Raw genomic sequence first — 13,862 nt, forward strand, 5'->3', positions numbered from 1 at the left:
CGCTTGCTAGTCAAATTGGTGAGCGATTTTTTTTTTTTTTTTTTTTTTGCGGTACGTGGGCCTCTCACGGATGTGGCCTCTCCCGTCGCAGAGCACAGGCTCCGGACGCGCAGGCCCAGCGGCCATGGCTCACGGGCCCAGCCGCTCCGCGGCATGTGGGATCCTCCCGGACCGGGGCACGAACCCGTGTCCCCTGCATCGGCAGGCGGGCTCTCAACCACTGCGCCACCAGGGAAGCCCGGTGAGCGATTTTTAATGTCAACAATATCCGCTTGGTGAGCTGTCTGGAAAGTGTTACTGGGAACCGTCAGGACTTCGTTTTCCTAGCAATATAAACCTTCTTGCAAACTCCCCCTGTTTCCTTATTTCTCATTAAGAGGAGTATGTAAAACAGTTGAGAAGGGTGTCTTTACTTAAGGTTCATCAGTCTAAACTATTTGTTGCATAGCGTCCACCAGGCTATTCCTTCCATCCCAATTCCGCCTCCCTTTTCCCTCTCTTCCTAGTCATCCCGAGCATCCTTGCCAGCTTCATCTTCTGAGTATCAGCCAGTTCCTGTTTTCAAAATTCTCAGTGCCTTCCCAGTTTCTGAATCAAATAATGACCATTGGCCTGGCTTTTCCAGACCAAGTTTATCGGTTAACTGAATGTCCAATGGTCACTTGTGTATGTGCCCGTGTTTTCTGCCACCGGACCTTTGCTCAAGAGACCCCTCCCCCGACACCTGGAGCACCCTTGTCTTCTTCCTTTTTGTAGCCAGCTGAATACCTGTTCTTGACTGTGGAGAATAGGCGTTGGAGATGACATCACACATTTCAAAGAAATGAAGAGATAACAGCAGAAACACCTCCACAAACTCACTAACAGGAAGCCAATGAAGAGGGCCGTGTGCTGGCCGTTGAGGAGCGGAGGCCGGGGTGGAGTTCCTAGGCCTGCACCTCAGGAGCTGAGTCAGTGAGGACTCTAGAAGCCCTCCCCACACCCTCAGATCTGGGGAGGAACATGGTGATTTTCCTCTTCTTATGGAGGAATCATAGAAATGGCGGCAACTGGGATGAAGTGGAAAGCAGAGCTGAGTCTCTGAGACCAGGGAACCTGAGAGCCAGTGTTCCCACTGCAGTGGGCTCTCCTCGCAGGCAGGAGGAAGGCGCCCGGTGGAGGATATTTAATCACCTTTGTTAAGAGAGGCCAGGGCCCAGGAATTCGAACAGAGCCTTTACCGTGCCTCAGTTGAGACCTCCTGGCCCTCACTCAATCTGGCTAGAGAACGGTGGATAGAACACAGACCCACTCAGTCTTCAAACTAGAAAGATCACAGATGGGGCAACAGTAGGAAAAGAGTCAAGGAGTTGACCATCCTGTGTTAGAGCAGCAGAATTTCCAGACAGGTAACACCTGTGCACACACAGATGAAGAAAAAAGGTAAGGCGGTTATATAAACATAGGTGTGATGGATGGATGGATAGACGGATGGATGGATAGGCAAAGAGAAAGAAAAAAAGGGGATATAGCATGTAAAAGAGAAAACACCCAGAGCTCGATGAAAACATACCTCAAGGCATAGAAGGGAAGTCCTTACAGTTGTTTCATTCTGTGGAACAAGTTAATGAAAAGTGTGAATTCAGTAAACACAGCAAGATGATTAAAGGAGAATGAGATGAAAAAAGAGAGATTGCAGATCTACAGAAAGACTGAGGTCCCAAACACCAACCATTGCAGGACCAATAAATAAAATTAGAAATACCAAAGGAAAGAATAGATGCCACGGAAATCAAATTACTAAAAATTAAAGGCTTGATAGTCTCAGTGAACACAAGCAAAGTGATCATGACATTAAAGCAATCAGAAGTTAAAAGATGGAAAGACAATGTAGTATAAGGATAATTGGCATCCCTGAAGTAGACAGTCAACATATGAAACCGAAAATGGAATATAAAACAAGGTAACTTTCAGGAAATGAAAAAGAAACAAACAAAAGAACTGAGTCTGCAGATTAGAAGAATGTATAGTGTTAAGGGAAAATTCAGAGAACAGAATGTTTAACACCAATACCTATCCTAATTAAGCTATTGAATTTCAAAGGTAAAGGAAAAAATCTTCAGACATCCAGGCAGAAAACCAAATTATCTGCCATAGACCAAAAGTCAGACTGGCTTCATAGTTCCTTAGTGCAGCATTTAATTTCTGAAGAGAGTGGAGCCAACTACCTCCTCAACATTCTGAGTGAGAGAGGAGGTATGAACACGACCCAGAGTGACACAGCTTCGGTGTCGTTCAGGTGCAAGGGCAGAAGGTGGATATTCTCAGACATCTATAAGCTTGGGGAATGGTACTTAAAACCAAAACACATAGGAAAAAATGCAGACACAGTGCTGTCAACCTCTAAATGTGTTTTGTAATGTCTTAACTTAGAAGCATATTTTAGGAAGTGTCTGTTGTAGTGAAGAAACATTTGGTTGAAATTCAACAAATACTTCAGTTGCTTTTCTCCTTCTGTTAAATTCAAATGAAGTCACATACAATTTTTTTTAAAATTAAAAGCATTTATGCTAGAGGAAGAATAATTTCATTTTTTATCAAAGTCCTCCTGTCTGCCTGACCCCCTCCCTCCTCCTCATACCCGCACTGGGCAGGTGCTCTAAGCCCTGGCTGTGGTGACCCCTCCTCTTCTGATCAGTGCCGTCGGCCTCGGGTTTGCAGAAGTTAAGTGCTCTTTCTGCTGTGAGGCAACTCCGTACAACTCTCCTAGTTAGGGAAGCACATGATTCTTCGTAGACTGAGTTTCTACCAGAAAAATTCTGACAACTTAGAATCACTTACAACTTACAGTGCCTAATAATCAGCACTTCTTGAGTGACTGCTCTGTGCCTGGTGGAGCCATATCCCCGCCACGTACTCCGTGTGAGGAAGCACAGTTTCTGCCCTTTGAGAACCCTTAGTTCAGGTAGGGCAGACACGTCGCCAAAATTTTCCCAGTATTTCCCAAGCAAGATCTGGCTCTCAGGAAGGCTTCTTGAAAGGGAAACATAGGCTTCTTATTGACAAGTTTTTGTCTTGATTTTCACCTGTTTATTCAGGAAGGTTGTTGCATTTTGACAGACACAGTGCTGGATGTTTGTTCGTTTGTTTTTTAAATTAATTAATTATTTTGGGCTGCGTTGGGTCTTCACTGCTGCACGCAGGCTTCTCTGTAGTTGCCGCGAGCGGGGGCTACTCTTTGTTGCGGTGCCCGGGCTTCTCATTGCGGTGGCTTCTCATGTTGCAGAGCATGGGCTCTAGTCACGTGGGCTTCAGTAGTTGTGGCGTGCGGGCTCAGTAGTTGTGGCTTCCAGGCTCTAGAGCGCAGGCTCAGTAGTTGTGGTGCACGGGCTTAGTTGCTCCACAGCACGTGGGATCTTCCCGGACCAGGGCTCGAACCCGTGTCCCCTGCACTGGCAGGCGGATTCTTAACCACTGTACCACCAGGGAAGTCCCCAGTGCTGGATTTTAAGGATGTGATATTGTGATGAAAAGAGGGAGGATTCCTGCTGAGTCTAATGAAGGGGTATGGGGGTTATATGGGACACGCCCAACGGGCCAGGCCCTTGTGGTTTCTCCCTTTGATCTGGGCAGTCCTGCCTGCCACTCACCTGAACACTGGCATGTGCCAGAGGATTTGCTGCCACCATCTCAGCCCTTGACACAGGTTTTAGATTTAGGGGTTGAAAAAAACTTATTGAACGTATTTTTGGAAATGTGATGAACATAATGTTTGAGTGGATACTGTCTTTTTATACTTTTTGTCAGGCGGTAGTTTCCTTTTTATACAAGTATTGGTTGCCAGAAGCTTTGTTTGAATACAAAATACGTGCAGCTCTACATATTTGACCACTTTCTTTTTTTGGGACCCCGTGTGCCTGGAGTTGGGAAAGGGATCCCCAGCTCTGTTCTGTTAAGTATTCCATCTTATCAAAGAGGTATTTCATCATTTACGTATAACAGTAGGTGCCACTCAATAAATATTTTATAAGTGATAGACATTTTTGTCTGAAATTACTTTTTCACTCGAACAATGATTTAAACTCCCGTTTTTAGTTTTATGAGGTGACACTTTTATAATATCATATAGTGAATGCAGCTTGAATGTCATAGAGCTTTAGGGCAGCATTAATCATAAATTCATATGCCCCCATTCCCAATCCTGAGAGACTTTTTCTTAATTCAGATTTTACCCATTGTGTGTATGGAAGTGTGTGTGTGTGTGTGTGTGTGTGTGTGTGTGTGTGTGTGTCGTTTGTGTGTGTGTGTTAGGGATGGGTGGAGACAAGTAATGCTTTTGACCTAATGGCTCTGAAGTTATGAATTTCAAATGATTTTCTAAGTTTATGAGATTTATTTTAAGGAAGGAAGAAAAAGTGCTTTTCAATGGGTTAAAAAAAAAAAAAAGAATATCAAACTAAACTGGGATGTAGTCCAAAACAGTTTCTCTAGTTTGAGTGGGAGCTATTAGAGTTTAAAATACTGCCTCCCCCCCCCCCGCCCCCTTTTGGTTTATTGTCCACTTTTATGCAGAAGAAAATACATATGTCTCTGGACTTAGGAGAAACAGTCCCTCTCCTTTTCACATGGATCTGGAAGCCTGGAGCAGTCCATGGCCAGGAGCCACCTACCGTGTGTGCAGTGCTGTCGCAGTTCAGAGCTAGCAGGCCTTGTTTCATGAGACGGGGCTGTATGATTAAATTCTCCAGTGTAATATATATCTTTAAAAAGAAAAATCACAGACTTTCCGCTTCTGTTTGAGCTCTGTGGGCAAGAGGAAAAGCACGAATTCTACCGATATCGGAGAGGCAGGAGTCGGGGTTGGTTTATTTAGAGGGCTCATTTTAGCCAGGATTTGCAAGGGCCTTGGTGCGGCATATCAGGAGGAACGAAGTCTCCGGCCTTCAAGCCTGAGGTTCTGGGCCCGGGAGAGGAAGCCCGTCTGATAAGAGAAGTAATTGAAGAACAGTGCTACGCTTCATTTCCTTTTCTTGAATTTAAGTTATGCATTGGTCATTTTCTCTGCATATCTATTTAATGGTTGTTAAATTAAATTGCTTCCCCTCAAGTGGTGATTTTTATTTATTTATTTTTTAAACCATCTTTTTTCCTTACTCCGCTCCATTGCCCTCTGGCCCGACTCCAGCTCCGCGTGTGTGCGGTGGAGGCCCCAGTGTCTGCAGAGGTGAAGGCTGGGGACTTCTCTCTCTCCCCCAGCCCTTTCCCAGAACCTCCCAGGGGCCCCTTGTCTGCAAGGTTGTGAGGTTCTGAATTCTTCAGCTAGAGAATGTAGACTGTTTTAACATTTAAATGATACAGAATCCATTGATTTGATCCAGGAATGTGAAGAGTTCCACTTTTGTTTCGGGCAGCTCTGGGCTTTGGAGTCCAGAGCTGTGCTGTGCTCAGTGTGCCCCGTCGCAGGAGTGGGTGAGGAAGAGGCTCGCTCGGAGCCTCCCTGACCCTGAGCTCCCGTTGGCAGCACGGGGCTGTCTCCTCTGCTGCTTCCATCAGCCTGTGGTCACAGAGCACAGTGTCCTGCTCTGGGATGGGCCCCAGTCTCCACTCAGCACAGCCCAACCTCAAGGCTGGAGTTTTCACCTTCACTCTTCTGGGGTTTGTCTGTTTTCCACCTGGGATTTGCCTCAAAACCTGGTTTTTGAGGGGTTTTTTGCCTTAGGGCAGATGGGCCTGATGGTGAAGGGCCTCTCAGTCTCTGTCTTGTGAGGTTGCCCTTGACCTTTCTTCCTGCATCTCTCTGAACTCGGAGTATCTACCCACTCATTCATTCACTTGACAGATATTAATTGAGGAGCTCCTCTGTGCCAGGCACGAAATAAGGCACTGGGTTACATTCTAGTCAGGAGACAAGTGATAAACTTGTATATAACATGTCATAGAGTGATAATTGCCAAGAGAGAAACAGATCAGGACAAGAGAGGTTGGTGGCTGCTCTCTTGTATGGGGTGATGGGGAGGGTGGCTTCTGAGCAGAGGAAATGAGGCCGAGTTATGTGTGAATTGAAGGCAGTTCTTCTCAACTGGGCCACACTTTGTTCCCCAGGGGACACTTGTCGGTGTCTGGAGGCATCTTTGGTTGTCACAACCTCAGAGGAGGGATGTGTGTTACTGGCATCTGGTGGGTAGAGGCCAGGGATGCTCTAGATATCCTCCAGTGCCGAGGGCAGCCCCCCCCCCCCCCCACAATGGAGAATCATCTGCTCCAAAATGTCAGTGCTGCCAAGGTTGGGAAGCTCCACTCTAGGGGAAGAGAAGGAGTAGACAGGAACAGAGGAAACAGCAACGACCAAAGCCCTGAGGTGAGGGCCAGCTGGCAAGTTTGAGGAACAGCAAGGAGCCGGGGTTCCAGGAGAGGAGTGAGTGGGGGGGCAAGTGGCAGGAGGTCAGCAAGGGGAGCTTTGTAGACCCTTGCAGAGACTTTGGGTTTTACTCAGAGAAGAGGAGGCCATGTAATTGACCCGAGAAAAGGAGTGGCCTGCCCTGCCGTCCGTCTGGCTGCCGGGGAGAGCGTGGGCTCTGGCTCAGGCACGAGTGGGTGTGGCCAGGATTACTGAGGCCATCCCAGTGAGGGTGATGATACTTGGGGCCAGGCAGCAATGTGGTGCAGTGGTTTGTCGTCAGATTGGGGGCATATTTTGAAGGTGGAGTCAACACCGAGTGCCTTAGGGTTTAGAGAAAGGAGCAAAGGACAGCCTGATTTTTGGTCCAGGCAACTGTAAGGAAGATTGGTGTTTACCGAGAAGGGCTAGTGTGCAGGTTTGGGAGGCAAGGGGGCATCAGGGCTGGTCTTTCAGGGTGTTAAGTTTGAGCCGCCTGCTGGTAGCCCCACAGGTATACCGAGGTAGGCAGGTTTCTATACACGAGGATGGAGTTTTAAGGGAGAGGTCTGCCTGGAGATTTGAGAGTTGTCAGCATACAGTCAAGCCCTCCGTATCCGCGGGTTCCACATCCACAGATTCAACCGACCCCCGGTCACAAATATTATGAGAAAAGAAATTTCAGATAGTTCTTAAAAGCAAAACTTGAATTTGCCATGCTCCAGCAAATATTTACATAGCATTTTCACTATGTTTGCAACTATTTACATAGCATTTATGTTGTATTAGGTATTATAAGTAATCTAGAGATGATTGAAAATATAGGGGAGGTTGTGCGTAGGATATATGCAAATTATGTCCTTTTATATAAGGGACTTGAGCATCCTTGGATTTTGGTATCCTCAGGGGTCCTGGAACCAATCCCCCATGGATACCCAGGGACAACTGTGTAGATTGCAGGTCAAGTCAGGAGTCAGGATGAGATCATCAAGGGAGTGACTGTAGACGCTAGAGTCCCTGGGTTGAAAGACTCCATGGAAGTGGGTTCAAGAGAGAGCCGGAGGGGGGAAACTAGAGGACCACAAGTAGGGAACTCTTTGGAGGTGGTTTTCTCTAAAGGGGCACAGAGAAATTGGTGGCAGCTGGAGGGAGATGCAGGGCCAAGGGAGGTGGTGGTGGTGGTGGTTGATGGGAGCTCTGTAGCAGATCTGTGTGTGGGTGGGAATGATCAGTGGATAGAAGGTGATGCAGGGCACAGCGGGTCAGTTACCTCTGGTGCACAGTAGTGAATGCACAGGAAAGGGTTGCTTTCAGGTCCATGTGCAGTTTGACCCTAGTAACTGGAAAGAAGAACCAACAAGTCAGGAGACTTCTAGGTATTAAGTGAAATAAAGGTTCTGAAGAGGGAGAAAGATTGCTTTCTGGTCTAGTGGTCCTAGAACCTTTCCTAAAGAAGGCAGGGTTTGAGCTTAGCTTCATATATATGTGTGTGTGCATGTGTGTATTCATATATACACATATATATGTATATATACGAATCTGTATCAGGCAATACATTTATTTCATTTTATGAGCTTTTTGTATGTTCCAAGCTCACTTTGCCCACCATATGCCACGATTTCAACACGAAGCTTACAATCCATTTTTCTTGCAGTTTTCTTGGTGAGAAATAAAACATTGTTCATTTTCGCACTCTAAAGAGAACCTAATACGAAGTTTTCTTTCCTCAAGGTAACCTTTTCCTTTTCTTTCCCTCGTAATTTCAGGAACAAACCCTGGCCCTGAGGAAAGAAGGAATTGGGGTCGTTCTGGATTCCGAGCTGCCCCATTTAATTGGCATTGATGACGACCTTCTGAGCACTGGCATCATCTTATATCATTTGAAGGTAGAACCTGCTTTCCTGGAACATTCTCATCTTGGTTGCCGCTTTCCCTGTGGACACTGGCAAGGTTTAGTGCGATACTCCGTGTCCACGAGCGCAGCTACGACCCTGAAGAATAGACAACAAATCCTTGAGTCCTTTGAGGATTCTCAGAAGTTCACTGGGATTCGGTGGTATTAGAAATTTCTGTTTTATGTAGTCCTAAAGCTAAATGAAGATCCGTTCACTTTGCCCTCTAATTTGTAGACTCAGCAAGAGGGAGGTAAGGAACGAAAAGGCAGACAGCCTGAGGAAGAAAAGTTACCAGCTCCCGAACTGGGATTTGTTGTATATACAGTTTCCTGGTCCCTTGTGTTAATTATAAAGTTTTGTCTCTTGCCTACGCCGTTGGGCCTGGTCCCGAGCAGGGTATCCCTGTCAAGAGAGCAGAATTTCCACATCAGTATCAGTGGTGGCCTCTGTAACCTTGACCTTAGTGTCTTCTGTCTGATCCATGACTTCAAATGAGAATGGTGTTACGCTTGTGCTTTGAGGGCTCCCCTAAACCATATATATATATATATTTATTTATTTTTCTTTTTGTGTCTGGTTTATTTTACTTAGCATAATGTTTAGCCATGTTGTAACATGTATCAGTACTTCATTCCTTTTTATGGTTGGATAATATTCCAGTGTATGTACCACACTGTATTTGTCCGTGGATGAATATTTGGGTTGTTTCCACTTTTTGGCTATTATGAATAATGCTGCTATACACATCAGCACACAAGTATCTGTTTGAATGCTTGTTTTGAATTCCTTTAGATATATCCTAAGCCATATCTTTAGGTACAAAGAAACCCCTGGCCACTAGAGGAGAGACTTGTCAGAAGGGATTGGGAACGTCAGTGAGATTGCTGTCACAGGCAGGTTATTGATGGCAAAACAGGAGCCCAACCCTTGTCGAGCCCTGAGCCTCGGGAGTCCTGGCCTTTTTCGGACACACGGGCTGTTGTTACAGAGCCTCAGTGAACTCCAGTCGCACTGAGGCTGTGGCCTGCCCGGGACAGAGCTCGCCCACCCGTCACCAGTTTGCTTGGGCTTCAATGGAAGAGGAAGAAACAGATCATTCCTCATGTTCTTATTAATAAATTTTGCTTGACTTTTCTCCCTAGGAAGGTCAGACATATGTTGGTAGAGAAGATGCTTCAACAGAACAGGATATTGGTGAGGATCTTTATCCATTTCCTCTTCGCAATGATTTTTTTTTTTTTTTGGCTGTGTTGGGCCTTCGTTGCTGTGTGCAGGCTTCCTCTAGTTGTGGCGAGCGGGGGCTACTGTTTGTTGTGGTGCGCGGGCTCAGTAGTTGTGGCTTGCGGGCTCTAGAGCGCAGCCTCAGTAATTGTGGTGCACGGGCTTAGTTGCTCTGTGACATGTGGGATCTTCCCGGACCAGGGCTCTTACCCGTGTCCCCTGCATTGGCAGGTGGAGTCTTAACAACTGCACCACCAGGGAAGTCCTCCAATGACTTTTTAAAAATCATTTAATAAATTTCTTTGGAATGACTGACATTGAAGTAATTATAAAAAAGAAAACGTTTCAAATACAATATTGATCAGTATGTGTATTTCTGTAATTTTGAACTCAGCTCAAATGACTAACACAGAACAGTTAGTGAATAAAATGGGACTGTGAATCCTTTCCCCCACCCTGCATGCCTTCTATCCTCAGTCACGCCTTTCAAGTGTGCTGTTAGTTAAATCACTTTACTCTTGTCACAGTGGAAATATGCTAACAGGTACAGATAAAAGATATAAGACCTTTTGATGGGAAATCCTTCCCAGTCGACACTTACCTGTGCAAGGATGAGGACAGAAAGTAGGACACACACGTACACAGCATCCACACACACAGACTTCTGGCTTTCCCCAAAGTCTTTGTGAGGTACCCAGGTGAGGTCTTGCCAGGCTTTATATTGTAGCATAACTTAGGGAATGCATGTGGCGGCGGTAGACTGCATGTGCATGTGTGCGTGGGTGTGTGGCAAGGTGGGGATTGGCAGGGGAAGAATGATATCTTCTCAGCTGGTTTTAGAATTGCTGGCGATGAGCTTGCTTTCATGCCAAGTGTAAGCTATTAATCAAGCCAAAGCTCCCATTTCCTATGTGTATTTACTATTTATAGTGAATCTGGGAGAGCCGGAAACCAATTCCTGGAAGTCCTTGGATTCAGCTGATTTTGGGTGAAACTAGGTGTCAGGCCTCTTCCTCTCACCATTAAACTATCAATACATGTGACCTTTGGGTTTGTTATAAATGCGGTAAGGGCTAAGAACACGTTTCCTGTGAACAGCAAAGTCCAGTAGTGCAGTTCTGTGGAGAGTAGTGGGAGCCGTTTGGCTTCTGCTTCCAAGAAGCTGGCCAGGAACTGGGCCTGAAATCATGTAGGTCTGTGTGACAGGCATTCATGTGTCCGTGCCTGGCCACTCATCACACACGAGCAGCTCAGGGTGGTCGGATGGGGGTCGGTAGCCCTGAGCAGCCACATGCTCTGAGAGATCTGTGGAGGTCAGGTTCTCTCAGAATCGGCACAGGCTGTGGCTGGGTCATCTCAGGACTTCTGGAGACTTCCTCGGGCCTCCCAAGATCCATGCCCTGCCGTGGTCACCTTTTAGCTTTGGTATGTGCTCCTGGAACGCAGTGTCGGTAAGTGTGGAGGTCACAGGAAATCCTTGAACCATGGGGCCCTTTTTGTCTCTTCCATTTTACTGTGACCTTTGGGTAACTGGAGGAGGAAAGTTATTTAGACTGAAGCAGGAGTGACTCAGTGGTATTCAGTTAAGACAAGTTACTCAACTGTTTTCTCCCCGAAGATGAAATAAATGAACGTGCCAGAACTTACTCCCTTATACAGGGGATGTCCAGACCCACCGAGTAGCACTCAGGGGATGGGTCTGTCAGTTGATGCCAGGAACTCCTGAAGTTTCAGTTTTCTCACTAAACATAAATGTTCACCTCACAGTTTTGTATGGAAAAGAAAGAATATGAGAAAATAAATGAAGGTTGGGAATCACTGCACTAGATACCAAAGGAACTCTTTTCTTCCTCTGTTTTCCCATCTTAGTTCTTCATGGCCTCGACTTGGAGAGTGAGCATTGCATCTTTGAAAATGTCGGGGGGACGGTGACACTGATTCCCCTGAGTGGATCCCAGTGCTCTGTGAACGGTGTTCAGATCATGGAGGCCACGCACCTCAATCAAGGTATTGGCTTTTGGTTCTGAGTTCTTTGTATGTGTTGTTTCTAGAAAACAGGTTGGTTAGGTAATGGGGGAACATGTGCATCTTAGAATTAATTACACTTTAGGTGTAAGAAGGATGAAGACTGTTTGCTTCATTAGGCTGTTTTCTCTTTTGCTGGAGAACTTCTTCTTTTTCCTTTTTTAAATTAATTAATTATTTTTTATTTTTGGCTGCATTGGATCTTTGTTGCTGTGCGCGGGCTTCTCTCTAGTTGCGGCGAGCGGGGGCTACTCTTCGTTGCAATGTGCGGGCTTCTTATTGCGGTGGCTTCTCTTGTTACGGAGCACGGGCTCTAGGTGCACGGGCTTCAGTAGTTGTGGCTGGCGGGCTCTAGATCGCAGGCTCAGTAGTTGTGGTGCATGGTCTTAGTTGCTCTGTGGCTTGTGGGATCTTCCTGGACCAGGGCTCAAACTGTTGACCCCTGCATTGGCAGTTGGCTTCTTTTTTTTTTTTTTTTTTTTTTTTTTTTCGGTACGCGGGCCTCTCACTGTTGTGGCCTCTCCCGTAGCGGAGCACAGGCTCCGGATGCTCAGGCTCAGGAGCCATGGCTCAAGGGCCCAGCCGCTCCACGGCACGTGGGATCCTCCCGGACCGGGGCACGAACCCGCATCCCCTGCATCAGCAGGCGGACTCTCAACCACTGCGCCACCAGGGAAGCCCAATTTCATTCTTTTACATGTAGCTGTCCAGTTTTCCCGGCACCACTTATTGAAGAGGCTGTCTTTTCTCCATTGTATATCCTTGTCTCCCTTGTCATAGATTAGTTCACCATATGTGTGTGGGCTTATCTCCGGGCTTTCCCTCCTGTTCCATTGATCTATATTTCTGTTTTTGTGTCAGTACCATATTGTCTTGATTACTGTAGCTTTGTAGTATAGTCTCAAGTCAGGGAGTCTGATTCCTCCAGCTCCGTTTTTTTCCCTCAAAGTTACTTTGGCTATTCGGGGTCTTTTGTGTCTCCATACAATTTTAAGACTTTTTGTTGTGGTTCCATAAAAAATGCCATTGGTAATTTGATAGAGATTGCATGGAATCTGTAGATTGCTTTGGGTAGTATAGTCATTTTCACAGTATTCTTCCAATCCAAGAACATGGTGTATTTCTCCATCTGTTTGTGTCATCTTTGGTTTCTTTCATCAGTGTCTTATAGTTTTCTGAGTACAGGTCTTTTACCTCCTTAGGTAGGTTTATTCCTAGGTATTTTATTCTTTTTGTTGCAGTGGTGAATGGGATTTTTCCCTAATTTCTCTTTCTTATCTTTCGTTGTTAGTGTATAGGAATACAAGAGATTTCTGTGCATTTTGTATCCTGCAACTTTACCAAATTCATTGATTAGCTCTAGTAGTTTTCTGATGATATCTTTAGGATACTCTATGTATAATATCATGTCATCTGCAAACAGTGACAGTCTTACTTCTTCCTTTCTAATATGTTTTGCTTTTATTTCTTTTACTTCTCTGATTGCCGTGGCTAGGACTTCCAAAACTGTGTTGAATAAGAGTGGCGAGAGTTGAACATCCCTGTCTTGTTCCTGATCTTAGAGGAAATGCTTTCAGTTTTTCACCACTGAGAATGATGTTTGCTGTGGGTTTGTCATATATGGCCTTTATTATGTTGAGGTAGTTTCCTTCTGCACCCACTTTTTGGAGAGTTTTTATCATAAATGGGTGTCAAATTTTGTCAAAAGCTTTCCTGTATCTATTGAGATGATCATATGTCTCTTATTCTTCAATTAGTTAATATGGTGTATCTCACTGATTGATTTGCATATATTGAAGAATCCTTGCATTGCTGGGATAAATACCACTTGATCATGGTGTATGATCCTTTTAATGTGTTGTTGGATTCTGTTTGCTAGTATTTTGTTCAGGATTTTTGCATCTGTATTCATCAGTTATATTGGTCTGTTATTTTGTTTTTTTGTAGTATCTTTGTCTGGTTTTGGTATCAGGTTGATGTTGGCCTGCCTTGTAGAATATGTTTGGGAGTGTTCCTTCCTCTGCAATTTTTTGGAAGAGTTTGAGAAGGATGGGTGTTAGCTCTTCCCTAATTGTTTGATAGAATGCACCTGTGAAGCCATCTGGTCCTTGACTTTTGTTTGTTGGAAGATTTTTAATCACAGTTTCAATTTCATTACTTGTGATTGGTCTGTTCATATTATCTATTTCTTCCTGGTTCCGTCTTGGAAGGTTGTACCTTCCTAAGAATTTGTCCATTTCTTCCAGTTTGTCCACTTTATTGAAATAGAGTTGCTTGTAGTAGTCTCTTATGATGCTTTGTATTTCTTCAGTGTCCGTTGTAACTTCTCCTTTCTTATTTCTACTTTTATTAATTTGAGTCCTCTC

General features: G+C 45.2%; 1 protein-coding gene across 2 annotated transcripts in view; it reads left to right on the forward strand.

Moving 5' to 3' along the window:
• Positions 1-13,862, forward strand: part of KIF16B (kinesin family member 16B) — a 256,485-nt gene that overhangs the window by 92,341 nt on the left and 150,282 nt on the right. For both annotated transcript variants that reach the window (XM_065892000.1, XM_065892001.1), the window contains exons 12-14: positions 8,122-8,241; positions 9,393-9,444; positions 11,341-11,478. In XM_065892000.1, the coding sequence (XP_065748072.1) occupies positions 8,122-8,241; positions 9,393-9,444; positions 11,341-11,478 (310 nt within the window). The remainder of the gene's footprint in view (positions 1-8,121; positions 8,242-9,392; positions 9,445-11,340; positions 11,479-13,862) is intronic.

This window comes from Phocoena phocoena, chromosome 15, assembly GCF_963924675.1.
Source record: "Phocoena phocoena chromosome 15, mPhoPho1.1, whole genome shotgun sequence".
Taxonomy (NCBI): Eukaryota; Metazoa; Chordata; class Mammalia; order Artiodactyla; family Phocoenidae; genus Phocoena; species Phocoena phocoena.